General features: G+C 42.7%; 1 protein-coding gene across 12 annotated transcripts in view; it reads left to right on the forward strand.

The window, feature by feature from the left end:
• ANKRD6 (ankyrin repeat domain 6) overlaps window positions 1-16,475 on the forward strand; it is a 91,786-nt gene that overhangs the window by 71,372 nt on the left and 3,939 nt on the right. For 8 of the 12 annotated variants that reach the window (XM_032105063.1, XM_032105061.1, XM_032105062.1 and 5 more), the window contains 12 exons: window positions 1,985-2,083; window positions 2,587-2,685; window positions 5,922-6,020; window positions 6,931-7,029; window positions 8,602-8,700; window positions 8,919-8,996; window positions 9,812-9,916; window positions 10,165-10,305; window positions 10,533-10,709; window positions 12,721-12,873; window positions 13,429-13,542; window positions 15,294-15,636. In XM_032105063.1, the coding sequence (XP_031960954.1) occupies window positions 1,985-2,083; window positions 2,587-2,685; window positions 5,922-6,020; window positions 6,931-7,029; window positions 8,602-8,700; window positions 8,919-8,996; window positions 9,812-9,916; window positions 10,165-10,305; window positions 10,533-10,709; window positions 12,721-12,873; window positions 13,429-13,542; window positions 15,294-15,636 (1,606 nt within the window). The remainder of the gene's footprint in view (window positions 1-1,984; window positions 2,084-2,586; window positions 2,686-5,921; window positions 6,021-6,930; window positions 7,030-8,601; window positions 8,701-8,918; window positions 8,997-9,811; window positions 9,917-10,164; window positions 10,306-10,532; window positions 10,710-12,720; window positions 12,874-13,428; window positions 13,543-15,293; window positions 15,637-16,475) is intronic. The other 4 variants (XM_032105068.1, XM_032105060.1, XM_032105069.1 and 1 more) reach the window with 3 other exon arrangements.

Here is a 16,475-nt window from a genome sequence, read left to right on the forward strand (position 1 = left end):
AGGTTGGCAGATTACTTTCCACTTCATGATAGTCAGACAAAAAGACTTTTGCATTGTCCCACATGACTCACTACTGCAGTAACAGTAGCTGTGCCATTATCAAAAATCAGGTATCAAATTCTTTCTCAGTTTGTTGGTGAGCAGATTTCCATGTAGTCATAGTAACCGGTAACTATCTGACGTTTGTACTTGCGAGATGGTAAAATTTAGACATTTTCCATAACATTTTGGTTGTCTTTGAATTTGGAACAAATACATAAGTTCAGAGCACTTGCCATGCTGTCAATTTTCCAATACTTCTTGTTTTCCTGAAAGTCCCACTTCCTGGAAGCATTACTGTCTTTGTCTCTTAAAATACATTTTCAGTCGCAAAAAAAAAAGCAAAAATATGTAACCTCTAGAAACAAAAAAATTAGCAGGTTTTTAAAAAGCACCTTCAACACAATTTTTTAAAATCAACTTCATGATTATAAGCTAATTTAATGATTTACTGGTAGGGATTACTGAAAGGTTGTGGTTGGCAATGCTCATTTTTTTATAGATTAATAACTATTTTGGTGTCATTAGCACGAAAGCACCCCACCAAGAGCAATTTTTCAGTCAGCTGCTAATTGCCTTTGAGAACAAATTGTTCAAATACGCCAGTTATCCAAAGACTCTAGAACAGAAAATACAGAAATTCCTCTAGTTTTAGTATTTAATATAATATGCTACTATCTGATAACGAATTGTAGCAGAGAAATTTTGTATCTATTTAGGATTTGGCTTCCTGCAAGCTGCTTTTCTTTAGGACACGTGGTATATCTCTGCCCTGTGTGTGTTTGTGGTGACCATTATCTAGATAAGCAGAAATGGATGGGATTCCAAATCTGTTTATTCATCACAGAAAAGTCTGTGTGCAGCTTTGAAGCCTGTCTTTGTTCCTGGACTCAGGCTGTGCTTCAGCATTGATGGTTCAAAGCAACTTCAAAGGAAAGCCAAGACCAGTTGTTGTGGCAGCAGTGGAACTGCTACAGCTCATTTTCCCATTGATCCCTGTGTTACATCCCTATGCACTGCTTCATAAATCCTTCTCTAGCCCCTCTTTTATCAGGTTCTCACCAACATGTACATAAAAACATATAGATAACCCCTGATGGGCAGGGACACTGGTTTAAGTCTGCCTAGTCTTCAGTTTCTGGAAGGATTGCAGAAAACTAACCTTGAACTCTCTAGCTGAGCAAATGAGTTCAGCAGTTTTTAGAGAGGAGATAGATGGGCAGTCAGACAAGATGACCACATTGGTGTAATTTCTTTTAGAAAGCTGGCCTTAAAGGAAATAAACTGATGTAAGAGACTTGCTTGTTGCTGCTGCGTGGCGGGTCACTGAGAAATGAAAGTCCTTTGGACCTCAAGATTACTCAGTTGCTCGAGTGAAACAAGTGGATGGTCCTGCAGTTGTGGTCCTCATCGTAAAGTTGCCTCCACTCTTAGCACGAATGGGTAAATTCATCAGAGGTGCTGAAGAGACAGATCTCATCTCATGCTCCTTATCCTAAGCAGGGCTGATGGAGCAATCAGAGCCAGAACAGGAGAGCCTTATCCAGTTAGTGTAAGTGCTGGAGGATGATTATGATGAATTACAACAGCCTGTAATTCCCTTTAGTCCCCTACAGACACTGTTGACTATTAGACACATAGAGCCAAACGTGTTCAATTCACTGCCTTCTAATACTGCCATGTGTTTAGAATGCTTCAGCGCTGTATATGGGATTGTGATGACTTGCAAAATACTGTAAATGGTTTGTAGCTCTCTGATAGTTTCAATAACTTCATTAATCTTGGAAACTTCAATGGTAGTTGTTTATGGGGACTGTTTTCAAAGGCAGCTTGGATTTAAGCAGTATGTGTGTCAAAGGTGCAGCCCCTGTGTATGTTGTCTGCATTTGCATTGAGTCAAAATGAGGTGGGAATTGTACCAATTACAACTTGCTTCTTTTTGCAGGGTGACCAGACAGCATTGCATCGGGCTGCTGTGGTAGGGAACACCGATATAATAGCAACTCTGATTCAAGAGGGCTGTGCTTTGGACAGACAAGACAAGGTAAAAGGCAAAGCAAAAGCCCTTGGGATGGCAGCCTTTGCAGTCAGTAATGTTAAGGTCTCAGAGAGAAAGTTACAGTTTATACTCCTTAGTAAGTGTCTGATGCTTTGAGAGTAATTGGAACAATTACACTGAGAAAAAGGCTGCACCTTCTCTTTAATACAAGTGACTGATTTAGTTATGCTTTTATATTAGGCTGATAGTTTTTGGTTTGAGAGTCTGTTCTCAGCTCATTAAGGGATGAATTAAAGGAATGTGCAACCATACTACGCCCTACACAAAACACTGCACAGTTCCCATGATTATCCCAGAAATTTGAGAATCCCAGGCTGTAAGTTTAATTTAGGAGTAAATATAACTAATTTCAAGTTCCAAACAAATAATATTTTTACCCTCTTCTAAAAGTAAAATAGAAAATAAGCTAGTAGGAAATGAAAATATTTTTAAGAGAGTAGGTTGGTTATACAGCCCCTAACCTTCTACTCTGTGTGTGTGCTCTTCAGGATGGGAACACTGCTCTTCATGAAGCTTGTTGGCATGGATTCAGTCAGTCTGCCAAAGTGCTTGTTAAAGCAGGAGCCAACGTTCTTGCCAAGAACAAGGTGAGACCCATGGAAGAGGAGCTTTCAGTTCTGGTCTAAGGTGGCTGTTTCTCAGAACTGGAGATTTCTGGCCGTGGCATTTCTCAGCAGGTGGGGGACCAGCTCTTAGTGAGATTTTTTCTTCTTTTTCTTTTCATTTATCATGCCTGGATGGTTCATCCACAGGCATTAGGAAATTCATATTTTGGCAGCTGACGCAGGAGAAACTCAATAACGTGTTGAATGATACATTAATTACAGCTGAGGAACACTGCCATTCCTGTGGAAATCTCCATGGTGCTCTAATTTATACTGGGGAGATTCATTGTGATTGGTGTGATTTAAAATGGAAATGAATTGTACTAATAAGAAAATGGTATTGAAAATCTGTTTTTTTCCAGAAATTAAACAGCCAAAGAAATGTAAGCCACAGAGGGAAACAAAAAAAAGAGTACCTTTTGTTACTAAATTCTTACTAATGTATTAGCATAGTCTCTTCCCAGAATCTTGTAATGAACCTGGATTATGTTCCTTTCGGTATTTATAAAACCTTGAGAGCTGTTTAGAGGAAAGAATAACAAAGTAAAGGGGTTTAGTTCCACTCTAATTGTTAGAACTGAGGGGCACTTCAATTCAGTAATTCAGAAGTTAATGGAATAGTCTAGGAAATGGTGGTAGCAGCCCATGGTGTGAGCAGAGTCAGGGTTTGGATGGCTGTGCTGCTGGGTTGCTCAGATCATGTGGCTGGCACTGTGCCCTAGGTGACAGGGAGAGGGGCTTTGGGATGGCTTTAGGGGATGTCTGAGCATTTTTGGTAAATTTCTTTCTAAAACAGCAGCCGGAAGGGGCTGGGAAAGAAAGGAGACAGCTGGCCAAAGTCTAAGATTTCGAGTAAAAAGGCATGTTGCCTGGGCATAATGTTTCTGTATGTGCACGTGTGTATATGTATATGCACTATAGAAGCATAGGTTTGTACAGTTGTGCTCTGCAATTACATCGTCTTCAATATTGTTTTATGTGTATCCCTTCTTTTGTATTATTTCTACTACCAATTCTTATTTTCTGTAATTACTTTTGCTGTAATGTCCACCTAGATTTGTATCAAGGGTACTTTAGAGAAGTTCTCATGCTTGACTATGAAGTCTTGTTGAAGCTATCCCTGGATACGCTTGTCTATGTATAACCATACAGTTCTGTACAAAGGTGTGGGCTTAAGATGCAAGTCTGGTTATCCTGCATGCTTGGGTGCCTCAGGGAGTTAGAAGATTTAGCTTACAATCCAGTGTATGTCAGCTGGAGGCAACCTCTCTGGGAAAGTATGTGCACAAAATAGCTCAGCAGGGTTGATGGCTGAAATATGACTGGCAAACTTAAATACTACCTGAGCAACTCCTGTGCTAGTCTTTGATGTCTTACCCACACAGTCTTACCCTTTGCATTTCACTCTTTGGATGTTTTCTAATGGACAAGATATATTCTCAGGAGCTGCTGAAAAATGTGGGAATCCTGCATGCTTGTACGTGCTTTTACCCTTTTGTTTTCAAGAAAAATGAAGAGCTTAAGTCTACTTAATCCCAAAATGGTTTCTCTGTTCTCTCAGCTTTTTGTGTTACTGATGACAAGGCATTATCATTCTGACAGCTTTTCTGGCAGCCAGGGTTGAGTGCCATGTGCAGGAGCATCCCACAGGCTGTTGACTTACACCTAGACAATGTGTGATTTGGGATGGACGGGACAGATATGGGCTGCTAGATTTGCCAAATCTGTGAAACAGCAGAAGATGGGAAGGATTTGACACTGTGTTTTGGGTAGCTGTATTCCTCCTGCACAGCAATCACCCTGGAGGTGCAGTTTATTTTAAGTTGGCTGAATAAAATCTCTTCTGCTGTGATAGATCATTCAGTGAGATCAGTTGTAAGCCTTATTTTTAGATTCTCCATCAGTCTGTACATTTCAGTGAAGACTCCCAGACTGGTACAACCCTCTCTCCCTCTCAGAAGTTGGTGTGAGATTTGTCACCCCATGGGAGATGAACCAGATGAGCCACTCTGTGAACTCTGACCCTTGGCACCGTGATTCTCCCAGAATTGAAGTTCTCATCTGCTGCACAGGACATCTGCCTTCCCACCAGGACCAAGCTGCCAAACAGCAAATGATAAAGGCATTGCAGAGGCTTTTCAGAGATAAACCCGGGAGGGAAAAAATGAACACTTAAATGCAATTTAGCTGTGAAGAAAAATGTTCATGTCTGTCACAGCTTAGGGACTGCATTCAGGTCTGTAATATCGAAGTGAAGACCTAAGACCACATCTAAGACTTGGCCTTTTGTAATTCAAACCCTGCAGCTTTGATCTGTGTTTTGAAAGCAAGGGGGACAAATTAAAGGACATAATCAAGGTGAACAGGCAGCACAGTAAGCCTGGTAAACCTTTTTACCTGAGGTGATTTAATTTCTAGCTCCCAATAGCCAAAAACCCTGAATGTTTTCAGGCCAACAAAAGCCAAATGCTGCCAGAAAAACTTGTCAGACCAAAAAAATCATTCACCACGTTAGAGAGGCAATACGCAAGCCAACACTTCTTTGATTTCTATCCATTTCTGCACATTTTCTTCTTTGAGGAACCATAGCATGTGATTCTCTGGAGCTTGGGTGGCTTTTTGCCCTCCCTTCTCATCTTGGCTGGAGACTGGTGTGCCTCCTGAACATCAAAGCTTCTTGAGAGCCTAAAATCTATATCCTGCCTGGTGGGAGCACCTACAGACCCAGCGAGACTTCGAGATGGTTTGTGTTATGAACATAAGGAGACAGGAGTTGTGACCCTGGTCTGCTGAATACCCTGCAGTAGTCATGGCTGTGATCAAAGATCCTGTGCCATGGCAATTTGGTTTTTTGTGTCTGTGCATGGGGGAAACCTGAAACACAAGAATTACAGTTCTTTGAATTAAATATTTAACACTGCTGTTTGAGACTAATGAATGAGACAGTTTTTAGAGTTCTTTCTTCCTGTAAACAGATTTGACCAATGCAGATATCATTAGACTGTCCTGTTTCTGCCTTTGTTATGTCCCAGGTAAGCCATTGCCAGAATGAAGTGGGGATTTCACTGTCCGGGTTCATTCACCTCGTATCTTTGGGAAAATAACAGTTTCCCACCCTTAGGTGGATCTTTTTGTGCGAAGACCTGTGAGGTTTTATTTTTTAATATTTATGTCCAATTTCTAAATATGGCTTTTATATTTTCCTGTATTTCTCTAAGGCAGGTAACACACCTCTTCACCTGGCTTGCCAGAATAGCCATTCCCAGAGTACTCGTGTTTTGTTACTTGGAGGATCTCGAGCAGACCTCAAAAATAATGTGAGTTTTGGAAATAACATGTTCATTTTTGTGTGACTTTGTTTTAGCTATATTGCTTTAACTTGCAGAAATACTCAGAAAGGCTTTAAGCTATGATTTTTATTATAAATTATATTGAAAAAACCCCACTATCCAACCATTGTATTCATCATGCACAGGAATGCTTTTGGTAGGACTGAGCGATGCGCTACTTGTGCATCTCTTGAGCAGGGATAGAAGGAGCCAAATGGGGTTTTCCTGTTGCACAGACAGTGGTGAAAGGCTTCAGATCTGCAGATCACATATACTGTGTGTTAGTCTGTCAAATGAGGTAGATTCAAGGTGGCTTCAGTTCCAGACAGCTTTCCTTCTATTTTATAATTATTCTGGCATGATAAATAAAGAGATAAGCAATCTACAAAGGGAAGCCAAATGTTTTTGCCCTGCTTGATAACAAAATCGGCAGAGAAATGGAAACCTGTGGGGTTTTGGTACCCAGGCTCAGCTGCACAAGTGCCACCCTTCATGAAAATGCTGCTCAGGCCACCACTCATGTTTTCTACACTATGTGCAACCCTAAGGTGAGATTCCAAATTGCACTGGTTTGTGGTTCAGAAGAATAGATTTAATGGGAAAATATAACTAACTTGGGGTTTGTAGTGCCAGTAAAATAGCATTTATAATTCCAGTATTTCCCATCAGTGGTTAAAGAAGTCATGTTCTCACCTTGCCTGACCTGAGCTCTTGCTAAACTTTCCCACCCATGATAGCAGAATTTGTACGGCAGAGAAGACAGCATTGCTGTTCTGTGGAGGTGTGTGGTGTTTACTGCTCTTTCTGATTTAGTAGGATTATTTCATCCCTGAACACCATGACAAATACAGGCTTTCTCACTGTGATTACATGCTCAGAGCTTTGTTTCTGTTTGCAGGCAGGAGATACCTGTCTGCATGTGGCTGCTCGTTATAATCACTTGCCCATCATTAGGGTGCTGCTCAGTGCTTTCTGTTCTGTCCATGAAAAGAACCAGGTCAGTGCATGAACCTCATTGTGACTCTGTGCCCTTTGCATACGGCCAGTTGTTGGGAAGAGGAATTCCTACCGAAGTAATCCCGCTTCACTCCGTGTGTTCCACTGTACCACCAAATGCCTAAGCTTTTAAGAACAGCCTTAAAGTAATGGCATATCAGTGGTTTATTATTTTGCCATCGCATTTGCATTATTTCTTTAAAGCATTGCTTATTTATGAGGTGATTTAATGATCTTATAGCCATTACAGAGACATTGTGAAGCACAACTCACTGACATTTAGATGCTACTAAAATGCGAATTCCTCTGGAATACTTTCCTTCACTGTGTTTTGCAGTAGAGGGAATTAAGAGGACATAAAAGTGAAGATAAAGTATGCTCTAAATTCAAACTAATGATCAGTCCAGACTAGGATTAATCAGGCATAGTTGTTTTATAGAGAAGTAATTGATTGCTGTACCTATAGCATAGCCTAATTGGGTAGTAGAAGGGAATGAAATTAGTACAGTAAAACGTGTTAAATCTGCTAAATAAACATATTATGTGGTGCTTAACCACGTTTTCTCATGTTCCTGGGAAATTTTCCATGTGTAGTTGAGGATCATAAAGATGTTTTCTGAACTGTACATTTAATGTTCTTTCTTCACTATGAGATATTATAGCAAAGAAAATGGGTTTCAGCATGTTAAATTTACTACGTAATTTTATTTGGAAATGAGTTTTTCAAATTGCAAAATGAGCTACTGAATATTAAGATCAACTGGTGTGAACCTGGTCCAGAGAGATATCCCTTTCCTTCATTCCCTAGCACTACCCAAAGTTGTTCCATATTTGCCCACAGAATGATTTGATTTAGGAGTACACTTCATCTAAGTTAGCAACAAGCAATTGATAACCACTAGTCCTGAGGAGATCTAATTTTATGAAAGCAAAATGCAAGACCAGGGGGACAGGAGGGCATTATACGCATGTGTCCGCTCTCACTTGAACAGTTGTTGGCTCTGTTACCAGTGCTCAAATCTGATCATGGCTGTCTTCACCTCACTGCACCAGGACAAGGGCAGGGCAGTGTGTTAGTGCAGGACCTGGACTGCCTCCTGGCTCTGATCCAAAATCAGTTTTTCCTGAGGAATCTTGTGAAGAGAATGCCAACCCTCTTGCTGAGTAATGTGATACATGACCACCTGCACACCAAATAATCAAACCTGGGGAAAAAAAAAGAAGAGAAGGTTGTGGTGGGAAAACTTGTTCTAGCCTCAGATGTCGTATCCATTTGCTGGAGGTAGAGCTGGGCTGTCTCCAAGATGCATCATGTGTCACTTGGTTTAGAAAAATCAGATCACCAGCGCCCCAGCTGCATTTCTCAAACCCAGGCTGAAGTAGCTCTTTGCCTGCTCCTGTCATCTTCCCACTCAGTTATTTTTTATTGACCAGACCTTATTTAAGCTTAGTTGTTGCATCAGTAAGTGTAGGTTTTTTTAATCTCTGAGCATCTTTTAGGAAGGTGTGAATTTTGTAGGGTGAGACCCGAGGACTTGTGTCACAACTTTGTTTTCTGCTTTCTGACTTGCAGGCAGGGGATACTGCACTCCATGTAGCTGCTGCTCTAAATCACAAGAAGGTGGTGAAGCTCTTGCTGGAGGCAGGAGCTGATGCATCCGTTGTCAACAATGTAAGCAGGACACAGAGTTTCTTTGGTATTTTATATTAATGTAGAGTCTCTTCAACATTCTTCATAGGCTTGGTAGAAAATACTTGGTTGAATTATTAAATTAAAGCAATTAGTCACTTTACTCTTGTGCACAGAGTATATACCAACTTGGTGGGAGAAATTCCACATTTTCAGTAGTTTGTGTTTTGAAGGAAATGCTGTTTTCTTTTTCCTCTCAGGCAGGCCAGACCCCTCTAGAGGTTGCCAGACAGCACAATAACCCCGAGGTTGCGCTCCTGCTCACTAAGGCATCACAGGTACGTTACACATCTCTCCCCAACACACACATACACATGGAGCTGAGGCCACTTAACCTTGGGAGGCTGCATCCCCTGCTCCTTGTCTTCTGCTGTGAAAGGTTCCTGTGTTTCTGCTGGCATTGTGGGCTGGCCTCAGGTCTATTGACACAGAGCCTCTCAGCCTCCAGGGTGAGCAAGGTGTGCAGATTAAGCCTCAGCATGAAGTGCTGTCAGAGGTTTCTCTGTCCTGACTGGCAGAGTGTGGAGTAGTCAGAGGCACTTGTTCCCTGCAGTGGCCCAGGAGTTAGAAAGTTGCCCTGTACCCAGAAGCTCCTGAGTTGTGTCACTCTGCTGCCTGTCTCAGGCATATCCCATCCCCAAAATGGTGGTTAGCACTGGAGGATGCTTTGCAATGGGGACAAAATGTTTATGTCCTGTTTATACTTTGCAGCTGTGTGTGAAATGCTGCAATGCTCTTCAGGCCAGAAGGTAGGTGGGAGGGCATGAGACCAGGCATAATCCTTGCCCTCACCTTCCTTGTCACCTCCGCATGAAAAAGGCTGGGCTTGGCTTGGGAACCAGCCCAAGGACAGCAGAGGAGGTGCTCACCCTTCTAGGGGACAGCAGAGTGTCCCAACAGACTGAGCTCAGTGGTGGTGTGTTTTAACAGCCATAAACACCCACGTTGCTTGGCCCATCAGTTTCCATCTGGCAGTGCACTCTCCTTTATCCGTTGCCTTTCAGACAGGCAAGGAAAAAGTCTGCTCTATTACTTGTCTTCTGTGGTAGGAAAGAGCATGACATCACTGAGTAACAGTGTGGTCTGCCTTCAGGTCTCACGTTTTAACCGTGGGAGAAGCCTGAGGAAGAAGAGAGAGAGACTGAAGGAGGAAAGGCGAGCTCAGTCGGTGCCACGGGATGAAGTGGTACAGAGCAAGGTATGGCCTGGCATTACCAGCTGGATCTGCTGTGAAGAGGGACTGTCACTAAAACCCATGAGGAATCAGACAATTCGGAGCCATCACTTGTGCATGGCCCCAGCAGCTGCCTGAGGCTGTCTGTCATGCTCTGCTGCTAAAGCATTTCCCACTCACGTGTGCAGAGCAGCTTAAAACTGGGCAATCGAGGAAGAGGCTCCTTTTCCCCATCTCTGCAACCGCTCTGAACTCTCTGTCTTTGCTTCAAGCAGGGCAGTGTCTCAGCTGCTGACGACACACAGAGCAGCGACCAGCCACCAGAGAGGAAGAACAACCTGAAGGATAAACCCCGGTCAGCCTCACCAGATCCCAAAGGAAAAAAGAGCAAAAAGAAAAAGCCAAAAGAAAAGGTATCAGTAGATTTAAAACAGCAGGGAGAGAAGGGATAGCTGTTCAGAAGTGGTGTGGGTGTCACTTTAGCGTGTTGGGGCAGCAGCCCCACCATGCTCCTGGGGCAGAGATAGTCTTCAGATAAAACTGATTTTTGCTGTAATTGTCTCAAAGGATTTGTCCCATTCCCACCAGGAATAGTTTACCAGGGCTCATATAGGCAAAACACTGTGTGTATGTTATGCAGGTTTCAGCACTCTCGGACCCCATCTCCCCAGCTGATCAGCAGACACTCCCTCAGCCCCAGAAAAACGTGCCTAAGCGCAGAAGTAAACACCACTGCTCCTCTCCACCCCCTCCCCACGAGGTCCGAGCCTACCAGCTCTACACACTCTACCGAGGAAAGGATGGGAAGGTGATGCAGGTGAGCCACTGCCCTCTCAGAGGGAGACATTGCGAGCAGCATGTGCAGCTGGGACACAGGTAATGGATAGAACATATGCTCCACTACCTGCACTCTCAGGGACATGAAATCATGACTTGGGATTGGTTTTCCTTGCTTGGGCTTCAGCTGCATTTTGGCCTGAATTCTGGCAAACTATAAGCTGGTTTTGTGCCTGTTAAAGAAGCCACACTTGAGTAGTTTTGATCTGCAAAGATAAGGCGTGAACAGTGATTGGAAATGATACAAGAACTTTCATGATATACTTTGAAACATTAAGAGTTCTGACAGGAGATGCAAAGAGATTTTCCAAGGAAAAGCAGTGTTTGAGCACTGAAAGCTTACTGCCTAAACCAAGAGGTTGAGTAAGCTCAATAGATTTTGTTCCAATTCTTCCTGGGTTTTGCAACATGTCTTTGGGGATTCTATGTTTACTGGGGGCAGGATTTCTATAGAAACTGGTAAACAAATAAACCTGGAGCTACCAGCCCATGTGCATTTATTCTAGTTTGGAGAATGATATTTTAGTCACTTCATTACACAGTTAATTACCAGTAGACATTTACAGGAAAGCATAAAAACAGTCATTAAATTATCCTGTAGACACGGTAGACAGCTGTATTGTTGTTTTCTTAATACTGCCCTCCTGTACTCCTATGAGGTCTATCATAGGAGTTTCATTTCCTTAGCTTCTCACATCCATCCATCATCTCTTGTTAGTCCCTTCCTGTAGTTCGGAATTTCAGGAGATTCTGAAGATCATTCAAGTCAGACTTCAAAGGTTTTACTGGCTGTTTACTGCTTTCCAATCTCTCAGTGTAATGTCTGAGAAATTTCCAGACAGGGACGCTATGGAATTATCCTCTAGCAGACATCAGGAAGGATGGAGGGCCTTTCATATATTAAAAGGAGTATCTCCCTGCTGCGGGGATCTGACGGGCCATAGGAAGGACTTGTGGAGCAGAGAGGTGCAGAAAGCAGATAGAAGAGATTTGTATACAAATCTCATCTATTCACAAAGATTAGCTTAATAGAGCTAGAGTCCCATACAGTTTTTCCTGAAATACATGACACTCCTCTCTCCTTTTCTTTTTTGCTTGTCTGTCTTCTTTGATGCCCTGAGGCCATGAATAGCAAACATAATTTCTGAAGTACATGTACTTCTGAAGCTTTCTTTAGTACTTAGCAAACCACCCACCTTTCCCTGGCAAGGGAATAACCCCCAATTTATGAAACACTGCTGCGGGGCTAAAGAAGATGGGGAGGCTCCCCTGCAGACAGATTCAGAGCAGCTGCTTTGGGCTCCTGGTACAGCCCCTGAAGGAGCCAGTTTCTGCCTTTGGGCTGCAGAGGAAGCTGATGAGGTTTAGCTGTCCTTGCTTAAGGGAGCCTTTTGTGAGCATCTCCCTGAGAGAGTTAAATGTGGTCAGTGCAGTTGCCCTTGCAGAGGGGCCATGGGATGGTGTCAGGTGAGTCAAAGGCAGGCAGAGGAGTGCCCAGCAGGCAAGGGGCAGCTGAATGCCAGAAGGGTGAGGGCAGACAAAAGCAGCGAGGGCCTTGCCATTCAGTACCAAAAAAAGGACAGAGCACATTATTGGCATTAGGTTAAAAAGCAAATGCACATAATCCACAAAATCAGATTTTTTTTTTTTACAATTGAGAATTACAGCATTAAGACACAGGGTATAGGCCTGTGATGTACTCCCTCAGCCAGCACACAGGGTCTGAGCACAGTGCTGCGTGTAGCCCCAGTGAAATCAACACTGCTGTGTGTTTGGGTGTGTCCACACACATCAGATCAATCCTTGTGTAGGCTGTGCTTTTTCAACTAACAGCCCATTTGCTGAGCTGCTGTAAGATACTGTCAGGAGGGTGAGATACAGTACATGGGATAGAAGAACCCAAGACTGACTGAAGGAGGCTGTGATAATGTTCCAGGTGTGCTAAGAGGGTGGTGGGGTGTAGCAAGTAAATGTATCATCACTCCTTCCAGGCACCCATAAATGGATGTCGTTGTGAGCCCCTGATAAATAAACTGGAGAATCAGCTGGAGGCAACAGTGGAAGAGATAAAAGCTGAGCTTGGGACAGTACAAGATAAGATGAATATTAAGCTGGGCCAGATGGAAAGCAAAACTCAACATCAAGTAAGAATATGACCTGAGGGTCTGCTTGTCCATATGATTTAGAAACATATCCTCAACTTAATTAATATTTTCATTGTAATGATTCATTTTTTGCTTCTGGTGTTGTAAAAGCAAACCTGAACTCTTAATACTTAAGTCCAGGGAACTGTAACATTCCACTGGGAAATGATGTTGTGAACTAGGGTCTTGAGAAAAAACACATTGAATGTGTTAAGTGGCTTCTGGTGCTTCTTTATACAAGGAAACTTAAGGGCTTGAGGCATTAAGAGGGAAAAAAGGCAGCCCTATGGCTGGTCAGTTCATAGTTGTCAAAATCCCACTTGCTGAATTATGTATGGATTGACATTCAAGATCATCTAAATTACTTTTTATTTTTAATTTAGTAGTTATTAATTGGTAATTTTGTGATTGAACCTCTTTGCAAGCTACATCTAATTGTAGTTGGGAGCATTCCTAGAAATGAAGACTGAAAGACTATACTTTGGTTTACAGGGTTCACAGATGGGAGTTTGGTTTCTAACATGATGATCTCAGCTGAACTGTTTTTCCCCACAGCTGCGTGTTTTGGACAAGCTTATGGCTGAGCGACTGTCGGCAGAGAGGACAGAGTGCCTTCACCGCCTGCAGCAGCACACGGAGCTGGAGAAGAGTGAGGGGGAGAAGCGGCAGGTAGGGCTTGAAACAACTACTCCCTCTTAGCTCATCCCCTGGCAGCTCAGCTCAGGAGTTTCATTCTGGCAGGCAGAAAATATCAGAGATGTGTCTCATCTGTTCAAACAGGTTAAAGAGCTCTAAAGACTGAATTATTCCTATCCACCATCTTAGTCACTCAACCAAATTTATGAAGTTTTTGCATTAGAAATGAGGAATGTGACATCCAGTCCCACTGCTGTAATTTAATTTGGTGTGTCTCTAGTGTGGGATCTACAACAAAATACCATTTTTCTAACACGGTGATTTGCAAACATTTCTACCACTAAATTTTTCACAGTTGTGCTTTCAGCTTTTGCTTCATTAGAGGACATATGCAGGAACACATCCAATCAGTAAAAAAGGCTAAGATCTGTGTTGTTCCTTTTCCTTCTCATTCATTTGGTTGTGGGCCCTGGGAATCTCTCCCTTCTTCTTCATCTGATCTTTTTTCCCCCATGTATTAAAAGGCTGAAGTTCTTTCCTCTGATGTTAGCAACACGGCATCATCTCCAAGCTGTGTATTACTGACAATGGGAAATTCTTTTTTGGTATGCTTGTTCAACCAGCAGTACAAGAATAACTGTTCCCACAGAGATCCAGTTCTTGCCCTTCCAGCTTCTGCAAAAACACGCCATTTAAAACCTGCTGAGAAATTTGTGTTTCTCCACTCACAAAGATGAATTTAAAATGCAGTTCGTTTTCTCATTATTGGTATTCTTCCAAGAATTGAGAACTACACTTTGTGTTAGGAAAATGTCATGAGTGTTTGTAAGACCATTCCAAATCCATGTAAAAAGACTGACAGCTGTGATAATCCTTGCATAAGATACTGATCAAGATACTTGGGTCTAACATCCAGCAAACACTCTTTTCCAAAGAAAAGTACTTACCAAACTAAGGCAGCTTTAATTTTTATTTTGTAAGAGACATAAGTATTTTACTGGCTTCTGAACATCTAGGCTTGTGCTCCATCTCCCTGTAATCTCCATTTAAGAAACAAGATGCTGGAGTGATACATCAAGTGAACTGAATTAAGCGATGTCAGCTATTCTGGCTCAGTTGGGTCTCATTGAAACAACTGAAAAAACAGAATTGGGCTTTACTAAACACACTGACTAAATATCCTTGTGCCTAGGAGGGCCTGACCTAAATTCATGTCATATGAACAACAGGGTGAAAAGAGCTACTCCTGTTTTAAATTATTTAAATGCATCTGCAGCTGACACTTACTAAGCATCTGTGTAATCTGAAAGCTGTTAGTGATTTATCATATAGTGGGGGGCTCTCATTCATCACTGAATGAATGAAGGTGATTAATGGTGAGAGAAGCAGAGGCTGGTAATTGTATAAAGCTGTCCCCCAGAAGCATCTAATTTGAATTCCACTCTTAAAAAAATGACCATGTGGTGTTCCTTGCACTTAGAAAGTATCATTGACTGTATGATTAAACAAGTCATCAGAGTTGCATTGGAAGTAGCATATTCACATCTAAGAGTGGTAGCTTGGACTAAAAGAGGCTGCCTTTCATTAGCTAGTGCATAGTTCTCCACCTTTTCTGATCGGCAGTCCTTTAAATATTCCCAGTGGCAGCATGTACATCTGAATAGGGAGTCTAAGCTCATAGATACCCAGCATGCTTCTCTTTGTCCCTGCCACCTGTCCTCAGCAGCCCAGGAACCATGGGATCTCATCATAGGATCATGTAATTTACAGTCTCTTTCTGATAGATTTCCTTGGTTGATGAGCTGAAGACCTGGTGCTTGTTGAAGATTCAGAATCTGGAGCTCAAGCTTTCTGGAGATTCCAGGTCGTCAAGGCCAAAATCAACTTTGTCCACTTGTGAGTCTCTCACTGAGACCCTGGATACTGACAACAACCCCCACAGTGCCAAGGACTGTAAAGCCAACCAGCCTGTGCTGCAGTCAGAGGGCTCCCACCAGCATTCCTATATCACACTTCCAAATAGCCTCTTGGAAGATGGGGGAAGGAGCAGAGTCCAGATGCCAGAACAAAGCTTTGGGCAACACTTTTGCGTTAAACAAGACGGAGCATTGGGTACAACCACGTCAGGTACTTAGATGTCATATCCATTCAAGGGCGAGCGCATTCGCTGAGGGATACTTGCGTTAGTAACACCACATAATTCTGGTGGTGTGCTTTCCCCCATTCATATGCCTCATGTCTTGGGATTTGAATACACTTCAAGGCAGCCACTGGGAATATTTTAAGACGTGGCTGGGTGGAATTCCACTGACTCTTCCTAATGCTTCCACTGTGTCTTTGAAGCAAAAGTCCTTTGGTGCTTTGAATAACTCTTGGCCCTGGAAGCTTGTGAGGGGGAAAAAAAAAAAAAGAGATGTGCAGAACGGCCAGGTCTCCACAGCCAAGTAGAATGCTGTCAGAGCCCTGGCTTCTCTAAAATACAATGTATATGCCCCCTAAACACTATGCAAAGTGAACAGACATGGATGCCCCATCAAACTAGAAAGGCTCATAAGAGATCTTGCAGTACTTGAGTGTGAGCTGTTCTGCATTGGAACAGTTCAAAAACATCAACGTGTGACCTTTCCAAAATTACTGGGACTTCCAGTTTTATAGAAGCAGGGAGTTCATAAATATCAGCAGACATAACCTACTTTGGAAGTCTAGACTGATACTTGTTACATGTCCCTCCAATGAAGTCACAGAATCACAGAATGGTTTGGGTTGGTAGGGACCCTAAAGATCATCTAGTTCCAACCCCCCTGCCATGGGTAGAGACAACTATACTTTCCACTATACCAAGTTGCTCAGAGCCACATCCAGCCTGGCCTTGAGGAAAAGGCTCAAAAGTTAAAACACTTCTGAGGATGGGGCATCCACAACTCTGGGCAACCTGTGCCAGTGCCTCATCACCCTCACAAGTAAGG

This window comes from Corvus moneduloides, chromosome 3 (genome assembly GCF_009650955.1).
Source record: "Corvus moneduloides isolate bCorMon1 chromosome 3, bCorMon1.pri, whole genome shotgun sequence".
Lineage (NCBI taxonomy): Eukaryota > Metazoa > Chordata > Aves > Passeriformes > Corvidae > Corvus > Corvus moneduloides.